Consider the following 13,790-nt stretch of genomic DNA (forward strand, 5'->3'; position numbering starts at 1 on the left):
CACCCTGTGGAACACCTTCTCATCAGATGTCAAGGAAATAAGCAACTATCTGACTTTTAGAAGACATCTGAAGGCAACCCTGTATCGGGAAATTTTTAATGTCTAATGTTTTACCAATTATGTGCTGTAAGCTGCCCAGAATAGCTGGGGAAACCCAGCCAGATGGGTGGGGTACAAATAACAATAACAATTATACTGAAGTTTTTTGAGCAGATATTTTAAAGGAAAATCGCCATAAACGACATTGCTGACAGGGGTTGCCATATGTCTGGATTTTCCCGGACATTTTTAGCTATTTCTATCCGGCCACTGCTTCCAATTGCAGTATCCTGACTATGTCCAGAAAATTCAGGACATATGGCAACCCCGGTATAAGTACTGTGTTGTTCTAGCAAAAGGACAGAGCTAGGCTGCTAGCTTCACATCCCCCAAGCTGGATTCTTCCTTGTTGTTAAAATTAGATATGATCTCAGCGAGTCTCCTGCCTAAAATTTTATTTAGGCTGTTTGAGAATTTGGAACTCAATGTCCTTTGGGTGGAGGTGGGGGGAGAGAAACAAGCCATAAATAATGTCGAAATAGCTAGGAGATATTCATTTGACTGGATATGCATGTTTTGGGCAATCACTCAGCCTGAGAAGCTGTAACTCTTCAGGCGAGGTGGTGAAAAGGAATTGGGAGAAACCAGCTAAAGTTGAAGTTGGGGCGGGAGCAGAGAGGTGTTTGGACTATTAGAAGAACTGTTCTGTTCAAAAGGGGATGAATTTTCACCCGGATGATTCATTGCTTTGGTGGGAATGCATTTAGCAGAGGTGTTCCTTGATCTCTGTTTGATTATTTCGTTTGTATCCCACCTTTTCCGATATAATGTTCCAGATTATTTAGGTACTGCACACTCTCTGATCCTTCCTACGCCCACAAAATGCTAATCTTTAAACTGAATGCAGTAAAACAAGACTATAATTTATGTTTTAATAAAGCAGTGGAAATTGTCGTGAAAGGAGGCTCTCTCCCTTTTCGCTTCCCTTTGGTTCCTATCTGCAAATGAGCTCCTCATTAGCATTTTTCCTATCCAAAAAGCACCATCAGTCTGCCCTGTCACTGCAGATAAGAGGCGGGATGAAATCAAGATGATGCAAAGGAAGGGAAAGGCTCTCTGAAGTCCTTTTTTGTGCTTCTGCCAAATTAGATAGCTTACAATTCATTCCTGCATTAGCAGTTTAGTGACACTAAGCACATGCTTCCTTGATAAGAAGTTATTTTTAATACTCATGAACAATTCCAAATTTTTGTTGGTTTTTTTTTAAAAAAAGTTAGTAATTCTGAGAGGTAAACTATGTTAGCTTGCCAGCAACCGAGCGAGTAAGCAGCTTTGCAATGGCTTGACTATGACTGAATTCATGATGTTGACACCCATTATTGTTGTTTAGTCATTTAGTCGTGTCCGACTCTTCGTGACCCCATGGACCAGAGCACGCCAGGCACTCCTGTCTTCCAATGCCTCCCAGGTTTGGTCAAACTCATTGTAGTAGCTTTGAGAACACTGTCCAACCATCTCGTCCTCTGTCATCCCCTTCTCCTTGTGCCCTCCATCTTTCCCAGCATCAGGGTCTTCTCCAGGGAGTCTTCACTTCTCATGAGGTGGCCAAAGTATTGGAGCCTCAGCTTCACGATCTGTCCTTTCAGTGAGCACTCAGGGCTGATTTCCTTAAGAATGGATAGGTTGGATCTTCTTGCAGTCCATGGGACTCTCAAGAGTCTCCTCCAGCAACATAATTCAAAAGCATCAATTCTTCGGTGATCAGCCTTTATGGTCCAGCTCTCACTTCCATACATCACTACTGGGAAAACCATAGCTTTAACTATACAGACCAGTGTTCTTATCTCTTTACAGTTTGTTTGTAAATATTCAGTAAACAATTTCCATTCTTTTATATAAAAAACTTTGTTATCTTGATTTCTTATTTTCCCCCAGTTAGTTTCGCCATTTCTGTATATTCATATTAGTTTTTATATTTATTCTTCTTTTGTCAGGACTTCTTCTTCTTTCCATTTTTGGGCATATAACATTCTTGCCGCTGTAGTCACATACATGAATAAATCTCTATACAGTTTGAGTAGTTCTGTCCCTATAATTCCCAAAAGGAAAGCTTCTGGGTTTTTTTGTTTTGGTTTTTTGCAAAAGTTATTTTAAACATCTTTTTCAGTTCATTATATATCATTTCCTAGAAATCCCCTTAATCCTGATTTTATTTTATTCTTCAGTAGATTTACAAAAAAGAAAAACAAACATGAATAAATAAATTTTTGAAAGGAACAAGGTTAGACATGGATGCACAAAGCAATTTTTTAAATAAAGAAAAGCAAGACAGTGCAGTATACAAGGCTGGGCCTCGATGGTGGTGGCTCCTCCTCACCCAGCAGCTCTCCAGCAGCTGCTACAAGCTGCCCAAGGGAGGAGACCAGTGGCAGAGACCATGGAGGGGTAACAGGACAGTCCCTCGAATTCACTACTCAGGATAAACTCCAGCTCATTCTTCTCCCTGACCTTGGTGGCAGCGGTATTGGTGGTGGAAGCAGGGACATTCCTGGATAAAATCAGAAGCTTTCGTAATTCCTGGACTGTCTCTGGAAAATTGGGAGACTTGGAGGGTAGTTTATTTGTGGTTTCTTATGGTTCCAGGGATGCAGGTGGCACTGTGGTCTAAACCACAGAGCCTAGGGCTTGCCGATCAGAAGGTCGGTGGTTCATATCCCCGCAACGTGGTGAGCTCTCCTTGCTCGGTCCCAGCTCCTACCAACCTAGTAGTTCGAAAGCACTTCAAAGTGCTAGATAAATGGGTACCACTCCGGTGGGAAGGTAAACAGCATTTCCTTGTGCTGCTCTGGTTCGCCAGAAGCGGTTTAGTCATGCTGGCCACATGACCTGGAAGCCGTACGCCGGCTCCCTCGGCCAGTAAAGCGAGATGAGCGCCGCAACCCCAGAGTCAAACTCGACTAGACCTAATGGTCGGGGTCCCTTTACCTTTACGGTTCCAGGGCAGTTATATGTGACCCCGGCCGCTGCTTGCGAAAGTTTTGGGGCAGACGTATCGCTTCATTTCCATTCAGTGTGTATCTTGCTGAAATCCTGCAACTTTTCATACCACAAATGCGTGTTGTTGTTGTTTTGTCCTATCCCACCTGGCTTCAGAGGCCTGGTTTTGGCATCATGTAAATGTCTACCTTTTTGCTGTAGGTTTTTTTTTGTGTGTGTGTGGAATCTTAGGGTTTTTTTTTAGTAAGATGGAGCTGAAGATTTTGCGGTCAATTTTTGTAGGTGTGCTGTGTTCCTTGCTCTTTATTCTGTTAGAATTGTTTTATATTTTGAATGGACTTGTCACCTGCTCTGGGGTCACGTGATTCTGAAAGTATAAATAATAGAAATGTTTCAAATAGCGCTAGGTCCAGGCGGAGGTCTGGAGAATCACTCTGGTGCTTTCGCCGCTTGCCTGTACTCCCTGCTTTCTGAGTTTAAAAGCACACATTTCATAAAGCTGGCCTCCTGAATGCATATCTGAATCTTTAATTATAACAGAAAGCCATGACCTCAGCTTTCCTGTAAGCTTGAATATGATAGCATCGGTCCAAAAAAAAAAAAAGAAAAGAAAAGAAAGAAACGAAAAAAACTCCAAAAACACTGGGATACCAGCCTAGGAGCTTGGCCTGGTTTCTGCTAATAGCTTTGCTCTGCTTGTGCCAAATCACCTGACTGTGTCTTGCCTCTGAAACGACACTGTAAGATATTCAGCCTCATTCTCCGCCCAGATGAGGCCCGGGAGCTTATCGTCCACTAGTTAGTTTGGGTTTTAAGGCAACTATCCATGTCAACATGAATTCAATCTTAATATATTTTGCTTAAGTTGGGAACTGTTGCTACAAACCATACCTTGTAAGGGGCCTGCGAGAGTGTGATCTTATTATATATATTTTTTAAAAAAGAAAAATTGAAAGAGAAAGGGAGTGTATGATCTTGGCCACTCATTTTAGGTATGCAAAGATAATAGGAGAGAGAATGTGGTTGGAAGGGATATGCTGCAAGTGTTTTTTCAACAGGTTGTTGTTGTTTAGTCGTTTAGTCGTGTCCGATTCTTCGTGACCCCATGGACCAGAGCACGCCAGGCACTCCTGTCTTCCACTGCCTCCCGCAGTTTGGTCAAACTCATGCTGGTAGCTTCAAGAACACTGTCCAACCATCTCGTCCTCTGTCATCCCCTTCTCCTTGTGCCCTCCATCTTTCCCAACATCAGGGTCTTTTCCAGGGAGTCTTCTCTTCTCATGAGGTGGCCAAAGTATTGGAGCCTCAGCTTCACGATCTGTCTTTCCAGTGAGCACTCAGGGCTGATTTCCTTCAGAATGGATAGGTTTGATCTTCTTGCAGTCCATGGGACTCTCAAGAGTCTCCTCCAGCACCATAATTCAAAAGCATCAATTCTTCAGCGATCAGCCTTCTTTATGGTCCAGCTCTCACTTCCATACATCACTACTGGGAAAACCATAGCTTTAACTATACGGACCTTTGTTGGCAAGGTGATGTCTCTGCTTTTTAAGATGCTGTCTAGGTTGGTCATTGCTTTTCTCTCAAGAAGCAGGTGTCTTTTAATTTTGTGGTTGCTGTCACTTTTCAACAGGAGCAGTCTCTAATTTCTGCATCTATCCCTGAAAACTTCATGGTCCCTTGGTTGTCTTTTGAAGATTCCGCCCCCCCTCAAGTTGCAATCCTTTGCCCATGTACTTGGGGGTCAAGACCCGTTATGCTCATTGGCGCTTGCGATCTGGTGAGACACACGTGTAGGTTTGTGCTTTGAGAGCTGTAAGGAAACAGAACGCATTCTTTAAACAAAATCATTCTGGCAGCCGGGGGCCTTTTTATTCTTCGAGGGGAAGTTTAGAATTTCACACCTTCTCTGCTCAGCATCTTTTCTGGGCTGTGAGTGAGGTGATTCTTCTTGACCCGGGTCTAACACTGTGCTGAATTAGAAGAAATATTCCCGCTGTGCAGTTAAACGCTGCAGAAACTGTGTACAGGTGGGTGCAAAAGAGTTGGGCATCTGTAATAATCGAGCCATAAATGAGAGCCATTGCACCTTCTGGCATTGATTAGTGACTTCACGAAGCTATAGCAGTGAAAGGGAATGGAGGAAGACATTGTTTTTATGTTTAACGGGCTGAGCTTGCATCACCTGCTCTATTTGAGCTCCTTTTTTTTGTTAAAAACATTCTAAAACCATCCCTTTGCAGCTTAAGGAATGAGTTGCGCTTACAGGAACATCCAATAGCCACTGTTACATCAAATTATGGGAAGTGTTCTGATATTCCTACGTTTCAGAGGAGGAAAATAAAATCCTTGAGCTAGCTACTTAAGAGTTAAAGAAAGACATCAATGTTCTTAAGAAAATGCGGTTTGTTCAATGATCAGAACAACAAACCTGATTCTTTGACAGATGCAGGTATTTGTAATGCTGTCCATTTGAAATTTGCTGGTTTGTTTCTCTTAAATATGTAAATATTGGAACCACAAAAATCTACATGGAATATATTTCTGTGGTTCTAATAAAACCAATTCTGAAATAAAAATAATATCAGTTTGACAGCATTCCAAATAAATGCAATATCTGTTTAAGAATGACACTTTACGTATAGTTTATTCTTATTTAAGCTTAAATGTGGATCATATTGGGTGTGTGATTCAAGTAGGAATGGGATGCCAACTAGTCTTTTAGGTGCCACAAGACACTTCTGTTGTTTTTGTTGCTCAAGACAAACATAGCAAACTATGTTAGTTTTATTTTTGGCGTCTGCCTGTCTTGAGAGACAGTGGAGGTGTGTCCTATTCGGGGTGAGGTCAAACTGTTGGAGAGTTACAGCACCTGCTATGGCTGTAGAGACCGATACAGGAGAGACATGTTTTATTGCAGCTGGGGCAGATGAAGGCATCCGGTTGTGCCGCTGCAGATGCGCCATGGCGTTTCTTCTCTCTGCTAAAATGAATGTCAACAATAGCGTAAAGTGGTACCTCAGGTACTTAATTCGTCCTGGAGGTCCGTTCTTAACCTGAAACTGTTCTTAACCTGAGGTACCACTTTAGCTAATGGGGCCTCCCACCGCTGCTGCGCCACCACCACACAATTTCTGTTTTCATCCTGAAGTAAAGTTCTTAACCTGAGGCACTATTTCTGGGTTATCGGAGTCTGTAACCTGAAGTGTCTGTAACCTGAAGCGTGTGTAACCCGAGGTACCACAGTACAAAATTGGGATTTATGCTTTAACCAGAAGTTTGAGGAGATCATGCAATGAGAAAGTGGAGGCCAAACCAGAACTGTTGTGTGAATCGACATAGCTTTAATATAAATACGTTAGCGACCTCTGACTACTGTATCCAGCAAGGGTCTTTATTTTGCTGTATGTCAGCAATGTCTTCTAAAGTGGCCCAACAGGACTTCGTAAAGAGCCACTACAGTGGTACCTTGGGTTACAGACGCTTCAGGTTACAGACTCCGCTAGCCCAGAAATAGTACCTCGGGTTAAGAACTTTGCTTCAGGATGAGAACAGAAATTGGGCGGCGGCGGCATGGCAGCAGCGGGAGGCCCCATTAGCTAAAGTGGTACCTCAGGTTAAGAACAGTTTCAGGTTAAGAATGGACCTCCAGAACGAATTAAGTTCTTAACCCAAGGCACCACTGTATAACAGGAAACTAGCTATAGCAACACCTTCCAACGAGGCTGTAACAGAAGACGCAACAGAGCCATTTCTCCTTGGCCTCCCTTCCTTTTCTTAATTAATAAAAGATGCTCATGGAGAAGCATTAATCAACTCTCCCCCACACCACCCCATCTGTTCTGATTTTTATCCTTTCCTCTTAACAGGTTTATCGGGAGAGAAGGGAGAGCGAGGGAGCCCAGGTGTCGGGACCCAAGGTCCTCGGGGCCCACCAGGGGCAGCAGGTAAATTCGCCGTAGTGACCATATGCCCAAATGATATGCAACGGTCAGTACAATTAAATGTGCATTCCCACGCATAATAAAGAACAGTCGGTACAAGTAAAGTCTGGCCCATGTATAATAAAGAACACGTGTGGAATCACGTCTGGTTACTTAGGTAGTCCTTACCTGACATTGCTGTCTCATTCTGCAGCAGTGGGAAGGTGATGTTCTGACATCCGTTTCTGTGTTCTGTGCAGGGCCTCCAGGCGAAAGCCGTACAGGCACCCCGGGACCACCAGGTTCACCAGGTCCAAGAGGACCACCTGGCCATACAGGTGTTCCTGGGCCGCATGGCGCCTCAGGGCAACCGGGATACTGTGATCCCTCTTCCTGTGCTGGATACGGAACAGGTGGTGAGTATGTTTTTCTGAGTTAGCCTCCTCCCGCCACACACATGTCTTCAAAATGAGGTAGCTCAGTCAGTAGAGCATGGGAGTCTTAATCTCAGGGCCGTGGGTTCTAGTCCCACTGTCAGGTGCTGGTGTGGTTGCTCGAGAACAAACAGGCAAGACTCCAATCTGTCTTTTCCAGGCTTTATTATCTTTACAAACTATTTTACAGTGCAGAGCAGAATCTGGGAGTGGGCGGTCCTTATACCTTCCCCAGCATAACAGCCGTGTGACCCCCAACCTTCTCCTGCCCTCTCTGCGCCGAAGACTACTGCGCAGAACGGGCGCTGGTAAAGGGGGACTTCCCTCCCCTCTGGTTTGCTCAGGCTCGATGTTGAGGCTCTCCCTAGCATCTTCTGAACCCTGCGCCCCTTCCCCACTGGAGGCGGAGCTTCCCTCCTCGCCAGAGGAAGAACTGCTTCGCAAGATCTTCGGAGGCTCCCTGTAACACAACTGCTCTTCCACCTCTCGCCTCTGAGCTGATGGCAGTTCCCTGACACCCACGTTGGGTGAAATATTCCCACATTGTAGGGGGTTTGAGCCTCGTGGTCCCTTCCAGCTTTACGATCCTAGCGCTGTACTGAATTTTTGTGATGCTCGATTTTCAGTGAGTAAGTTGCGGCTTCGGGAATGATATAAAGGTTCTGCAAAATCAGAAACAACACACACACACACACACACACACACACACACACACCCCGTAGTTGGACCTGTTGCTCTCCCAAGTGATTTTGGAGCTATTCTTTTTACCTGAAAGGACCTTGTAATTACAGTGGTACCTCGGGTTAAGTACTTAATTCGTTCCGGAGGTCTGTACTTAACCTGAAACTGTTCTTAACCTGAAGCACCACTTTAGCTAATGGGGCCTCCCACTGCCGCTGCGCCACCGGAGCACGATTTCTGTTCTCATCCTGAAGCAAAGTTCTTAACCTGAAGCACTATTTCTGGGTTTGCGGAGTCTGTAACCTGAAGAGTATGTAACCTGAAGTGTATGTAACCCGAGGTACCACTGTAATTGCCCCAGCCCACCAGGGATCTCATTGTAAATGTGATGGTGTCATAGGGGCATGCAACCTAACCAGCTTAGCTACTTGGTCACTGCAGTGAAGGCAAACAGGCAAACAGAGGGTCTTCTCTCTGAAGACCCTCAAAAGTGCATTTGGACACATACCTGTGTGCGCACTGAAGTACACACCCTTGTATTCTGACACAAATGTGCATCTGGGCCACTACGGATACAAAGTTAGTGTGGTTTCCTCTTCCCCACAGATACACCTGTCTGAGCATCCCCTCCATGTCCACAAATAAAAATAAATCATTTCCTGATCAGTCATCAATACCATTTTAAACATTTCAAAAGAAATCCAAGCGCAGAATCTCAATGCGCACAAAAGCAACAAAGCCATATTAAAATCACAGAACCGTGGAGCATGTTTGCATGTTTTTTTACTGTAGGGACTTTTAGTTGAAGGAGGTGAATCCTAGAGAAGTTTAGGGTTTCTTTTAATCTTTAAAAATGTCAGTAAAGTAGCCAGGGTGGCCGTCCTAAAGCAGGGAGTTCCAAAGATGAGAACATAATACTGAGGCAGGCTTCCATTCCAAGGAAAGAGAATTCCAGAGAGCTGTTGCCACTGGGCTAAAAAACCCTTGCTGGTTTCCTTCACAATGGTGGCAGCATTAGTGTAATGCGGGAGAAAATTATGTCAACTGATCATACTGTTCACATAGGAGGCTCAAAGGAACTTCTCCTCTGTGGATTTGTCTTAATCCCTCTGTTAAAGCCATCTAAATTGATGGCCATCCCTGTCTCCTGTGGGAGCGACCTGCTTAGTTTAACTCTGCATTGTAATAATAATAATAATAATAATAATAATAATAATAATAATATATTATTTATACCCCGCCCATCTGGCTGGGTTTCCCCAGCCACTCTGGGCAGCTTCCAACAAAACACTAAAATACAATAGCCTATTAAACATTAAAAGCTTCCCTAAACAGGGCTGCCTTCAGATGTCTTCCAAAAGTTTGGTAGTTATTTTTCTCTTTGACATCTGGTGGGAGGGCGTTCCACAGGGCGGATGCCACTACCGAGAAGGCCCTCTGCCTGAAGAAGCGATATATTTTATGTGTCCCGAATCCTCTGACATTGAACTCCATTGGATATCCTTGAGTCCTAGTGTTAGTGGGAGAGGGAGAAAAACTCGTCTCTATCCACTTTCTCCATGCCTTTATACATTTCCGATATATCACCTCTTCCTTGCCTTTTCTCTAAACTAAAAAGCCCCAAACTTTCTGAAACTCTGCCACATCACTTAACCGCAACTCAGCCCTGATGTCACAGTGCCCAGCGTTACATGTGTCCAAATGTTCATGTTCCCCTGGTCTGAGAAGCACGTCAGAATGGCCTTGTCGTTCTTCTGCCCTGCGCTCTTCCAGAAATGCAGAAACTATTTTGGAGAGTGACAGTAGGGGAACCATCGTAAAATGATATTGCAACTGCGGGGACAAAGAGGCATCCTTCCCAAACATGGTTATAAATCCTCAGGCCTACCTTTAAAAAAATTACTGATTAATCTGAAGTGCTCCCCTGTGTGAACCACATACACAGGCTAAGCAGCCATAACTACACCTGTGTGTCTACATTGCAGACTTTGAATAGCTCTGGTTGCCTGTTGGGCAGGGAAAGGAAAATGGTCCTCACTCAGTCCCTGTCAAGCAGCCAATAAGTGCTAAACACTATATCTAACTAGAGCTAATCATGCACAGCCACAGTGCTGAGGAGGGGAATCATAAACATTGTGGTCTACTTCATTGGGTCAGGGAACTGTCAGGAGCTTGTCCTACACTTGAGTAGCACCCTGGCAGAGACACATGCCTGACTGGCATGTTCCCTCCCTCCTGGTCAATCGTTCGGGAGCTTCAAAAGCTTTCTTCAGCCTGAACATCTCAGCGACCGATGCCAGCAGACACCGGCACACTTAGGGATCCACAGAGTCTTTGCAGCTTGCATGACAGACCTCAGCAACTCAGCATTTTGGCTAATCTACTTTATTTACATATAAACACACACAGAGTCCTGCAACATGGCTCCCTCTCTCTCTAGCATCAGACAGCAAAAAGAGAAAGAACAAAGGACAATAGTCCCACTTCATGGAACACAGTAACACAAACATCCTGTCTCCATCACTTCCCACTTTTTGGAGTCAAAACATATACCGTCATGTGAAAGACAACAATCCCATGACTGCAATCATGGAGCAGGAATTCTAACAGGAACATGCCCAGTTATCTCATTCAAAGAGGAAAAACAACCTTTTAACCTTGTAACTGAAACAATTAGAACCACATATAAGAAACAAAGAGCGTGTGAAGTGCAGGGCGTTTTGTTTCTTCGTCTCTTGTGCTTGTCATGTGCCATTGTCACATTGTCTAAAATAACCCAGTCCAACTTTCTTGAATGTCTGTTTGTGTCATCCATCTCCTGGTTTTAACCTGATCTGCCTTGGGTGGTTGGGTGGTTGGGAGATCCCTAGCTGAGAAGCTCCTCGTTCATGTTTGTCTAAACAGCATGGGAGACCTGAGTGTCACTAACTAAGCCTCTTGTAATAATCTGAATCAGCAGGGCATATAGTTGTAATTCATGAATGACAGTCTTTTTTTAAAAAAAGAAAGAAAGAAAGAAATCGGTCTAAAATACCCCCATTGCATGGAGAGATTGTGTCTTGACGACGTTTCTTGAACAGTGGTTTTCAAATGGTGTTCCTTGAGAGCATTATTTTTGACTGGCTCCGCCCATTTTTGCCTTTGGCCGCACCCACTGTTGGCATTATCATCTTCTGCCAAACATATGTGTGTGTGTGTTTGTTGGGTGAATTGTCAACCAAGCCTCAGAATTCTCTACAACATACGACGTTCCCATGGTAAGCAAACTGATACGGAAAAACTCATCGAGGACCTTGAAAAACACTGTTTGGTATCCAAGGGGCCATGGAAGGAAGGTGTAGGAACTTTGACACAAGTTCATGTGCTGCATGTGAATGTTTTTTATTCCTTCTTGTTTCGCTTTGCAAAGCATGAAGCAAAGCTTTAGGTTGTACTTATTAGTTTGAGACTCAGTCTTGGGTACAGCTTAAGTCACAAGATTAACCTGTAGTTGAACTGGCCTTGGAGACCTTTGTTTGTTTTACTGACCTGTATGTATTTCTCTGTTGTTCACCTGCTCCTGTCCCTCTCCCCCTCTTCCCCCCACCCTTCATCTTGGTTCATTTTCGATTTCCGAAGGCTCATTCCCTTACAATGGCTACCCATACGGAAGGTGAAATCGGGTAGAGTCTGGTTTTTCTTTCTCATATGGATGAAGGTCAGAATGGCAACTACTGAACAGCCTTGATGCTTTCCCACCAGCAACACTGATTATTATTATTATAATTATTATTATCACCACTAACAAAGGATGCCTGCTCTGGTTTTCTTATGCTTTCTGCTAGAATTAAAACACTTGGCACATTTCTCCACGGTGCGCATTGCTAGGCACAAACAACCACTGGACAGGCTGTTATCCAGAACAGGATTGTATCGAAGCCCTGGGAGAGCTTTTGGAAAGGGAGTGCTTCACTTATTTGAGATAGAGCAAAACAGGGGGGAACGGCAACAAAATATTGCAGGTTGGAGTGTTCCTATTTAGGCCTCCAGCAAGTCAGCCAGATCCCATATGCAGGATTTTCCACCGAATCAGGGTCATTTGCTTTAACTCCCCCCCCCCCCGAAATAAATGAAGGCTAAACACACTTAATCAAGGCTAGGTTGTGTCTATTGGTTCTTATGCTGCTCCATGTTTCCCCTGCCCCTAACCACGCTGTGTAACAGACAACTCATATCTAATACAATTAGCGCACTGTTACTGCTGGTGTCGGTTTCCAACTAACAGGAAGATAATCATAAATCTTCCCCCATTCACTGGTGCTGATTTAATCTTGCAAGGCTTTGTAAGAAGCAGCAGCCGAGAGCAGCCTTTCTCAGCCTTGGGCTCCCCACTCGATGATATTGGACTACAACTCCCATCATCCCTAGCTAGCAGGACCAGCGGTCAAGGATGATGGGAGTTGTAGTCCAGCCACATCTGGGGACCCAAAGTTGAGAAAGAAAGTTGCTCTATAGAGAGCAATATTCAACCAAGCTCCTAACGATTGCTTCAATTTTGCTTTCCTCTTGCGTTAACTGTGCGGCTCCTCTTGGCGAGTTAAGGTGGCTATGGGGACCCAACTGATCAAGAGATCCCTGTCGTGCCGTTACCGCACAGCTCCTACCAGCTCTATGACTCCGAGGACCTTTACGATGACGATGATCAAGAGCCTTATCTAGTGCATGGATCCTACCATCACCCGCAGTCCCCCTACCCAGCACCTCGCCTGGCTCAGCCAGAGTTCACACCTGTGCGGGAAGAAATGGGAGCTCTCGAACTGAGATCCCCCGGAATAAGCCGGCTTTCAAGAAGAATCTCCAAAAGAAGCGCCAGTTCTCTGAGGCTCAAGAGGAAGGTTAAGAAAACCTCTTAACGAACTATTTCTCTTTCTCTCTGTGTGCATTATATACATGAATCTTTTAGGCCTCTGTCCAGTTGCCTAATGTTGTCGTGGGAATTGTTTACAGGCTCATATCTTAAAGGGAAAAAATTATATTGTACATTACCACTTTGGCAGAACGAGGGGTGGGGTGGGGATAGCTAATTACATTGCATGCCAGAAGTTATTAGCTTTGTAGGGGTTTATTGTTAGATGGAAACTCCAAGGGACATTTCTGTAGATCTTTGTAGTTATTGCATTAGAATGGTTCGATGCACATTTCAAAACACTCCATCACCAGCTGTTATATCTGAATAAGTCAAGGAGCTCATTCCACTATTTCTTGCTTTCTGAATTTCTCTGCCTGGATTTTGATTGTGTGCTTTACTTGCAAAGTAACCCTTCTGAAGCCAACTGTGTTGGTTGATTTTATTTTATTTTTAATCATTTCCTTCGAAGATTTATATAAAGTGGGATTTTCTTCCCACAGCATTCTTATTAAATACCTATTAGAAACACACTAATAATTTATTGTGGGTCTATCACTACTCTATTTTATATACAAATAAACGTGGCAAACTTTTATAAATAATTTCGTCTGTTGTATTTATTATTTTTAAGAGCCCACGACTGTGGTATGAAGTTTAATCTGGGGGTCGCTGAGATCTATAAAAAAACCACACACCATCCCACAATCCTTGCAAGTTCCAGTTGTGAGATTGCTCTGTCCATGGAAGTATTTCTGCTTGCCTTCTTAGATGTGATTTCTGCATTGCTGGGAGTTGGACTAGATGATTTTACATGTTTCAAACTTCGCT

The 13,790-nt window shown here is 44.0% G+C and overlaps 1 protein-coding gene across 5 annotated transcripts in view; it reads left to right on the forward strand.

Moving 5' to 3' along the window:
• The window catches only part of COL14A1 (collagen type XIV alpha 1 chain), a 138,201-nt gene extending 124,637 nt beyond the window's left edge, over positions 1-13,564 (forward strand). For 3 of the 5 annotated variants that reach the window (XM_079984085.1, XM_079984086.1, XM_079984089.1), the window contains 3 exons: positions 6,906-6,983; positions 7,220-7,375; positions 12,656-13,564. In XM_079984085.1, coding sequence (XP_079840211.1) covers positions 6,906-6,983; positions 7,220-7,375; positions 12,656-12,966 — 545 coding nt within the window. In that variant the 3' untranslated portion in view covers positions 12,967-13,564. Of the gene's footprint in view, positions 1-6,905; positions 6,984-7,219; positions 7,376-11,692 lie in introns of all 5 variants that reach the window. The other 2 variants (XM_079984088.1, XM_079984087.1) reach the window with 2 other exon arrangements.
• The last annotated feature ends 226 nt before the right edge of the window (positions 13,565-13,790 follow it).

The sequence above is a fragment of the Podarcis cretensis genome (genome assembly GCF_951804945.1).
Source record: "Podarcis cretensis genome assembly, chromosome: 7".
NCBI lineage: Eukaryota > Metazoa > Chordata > Lepidosauria > Squamata > Lacertidae > Podarcis > Podarcis cretensis.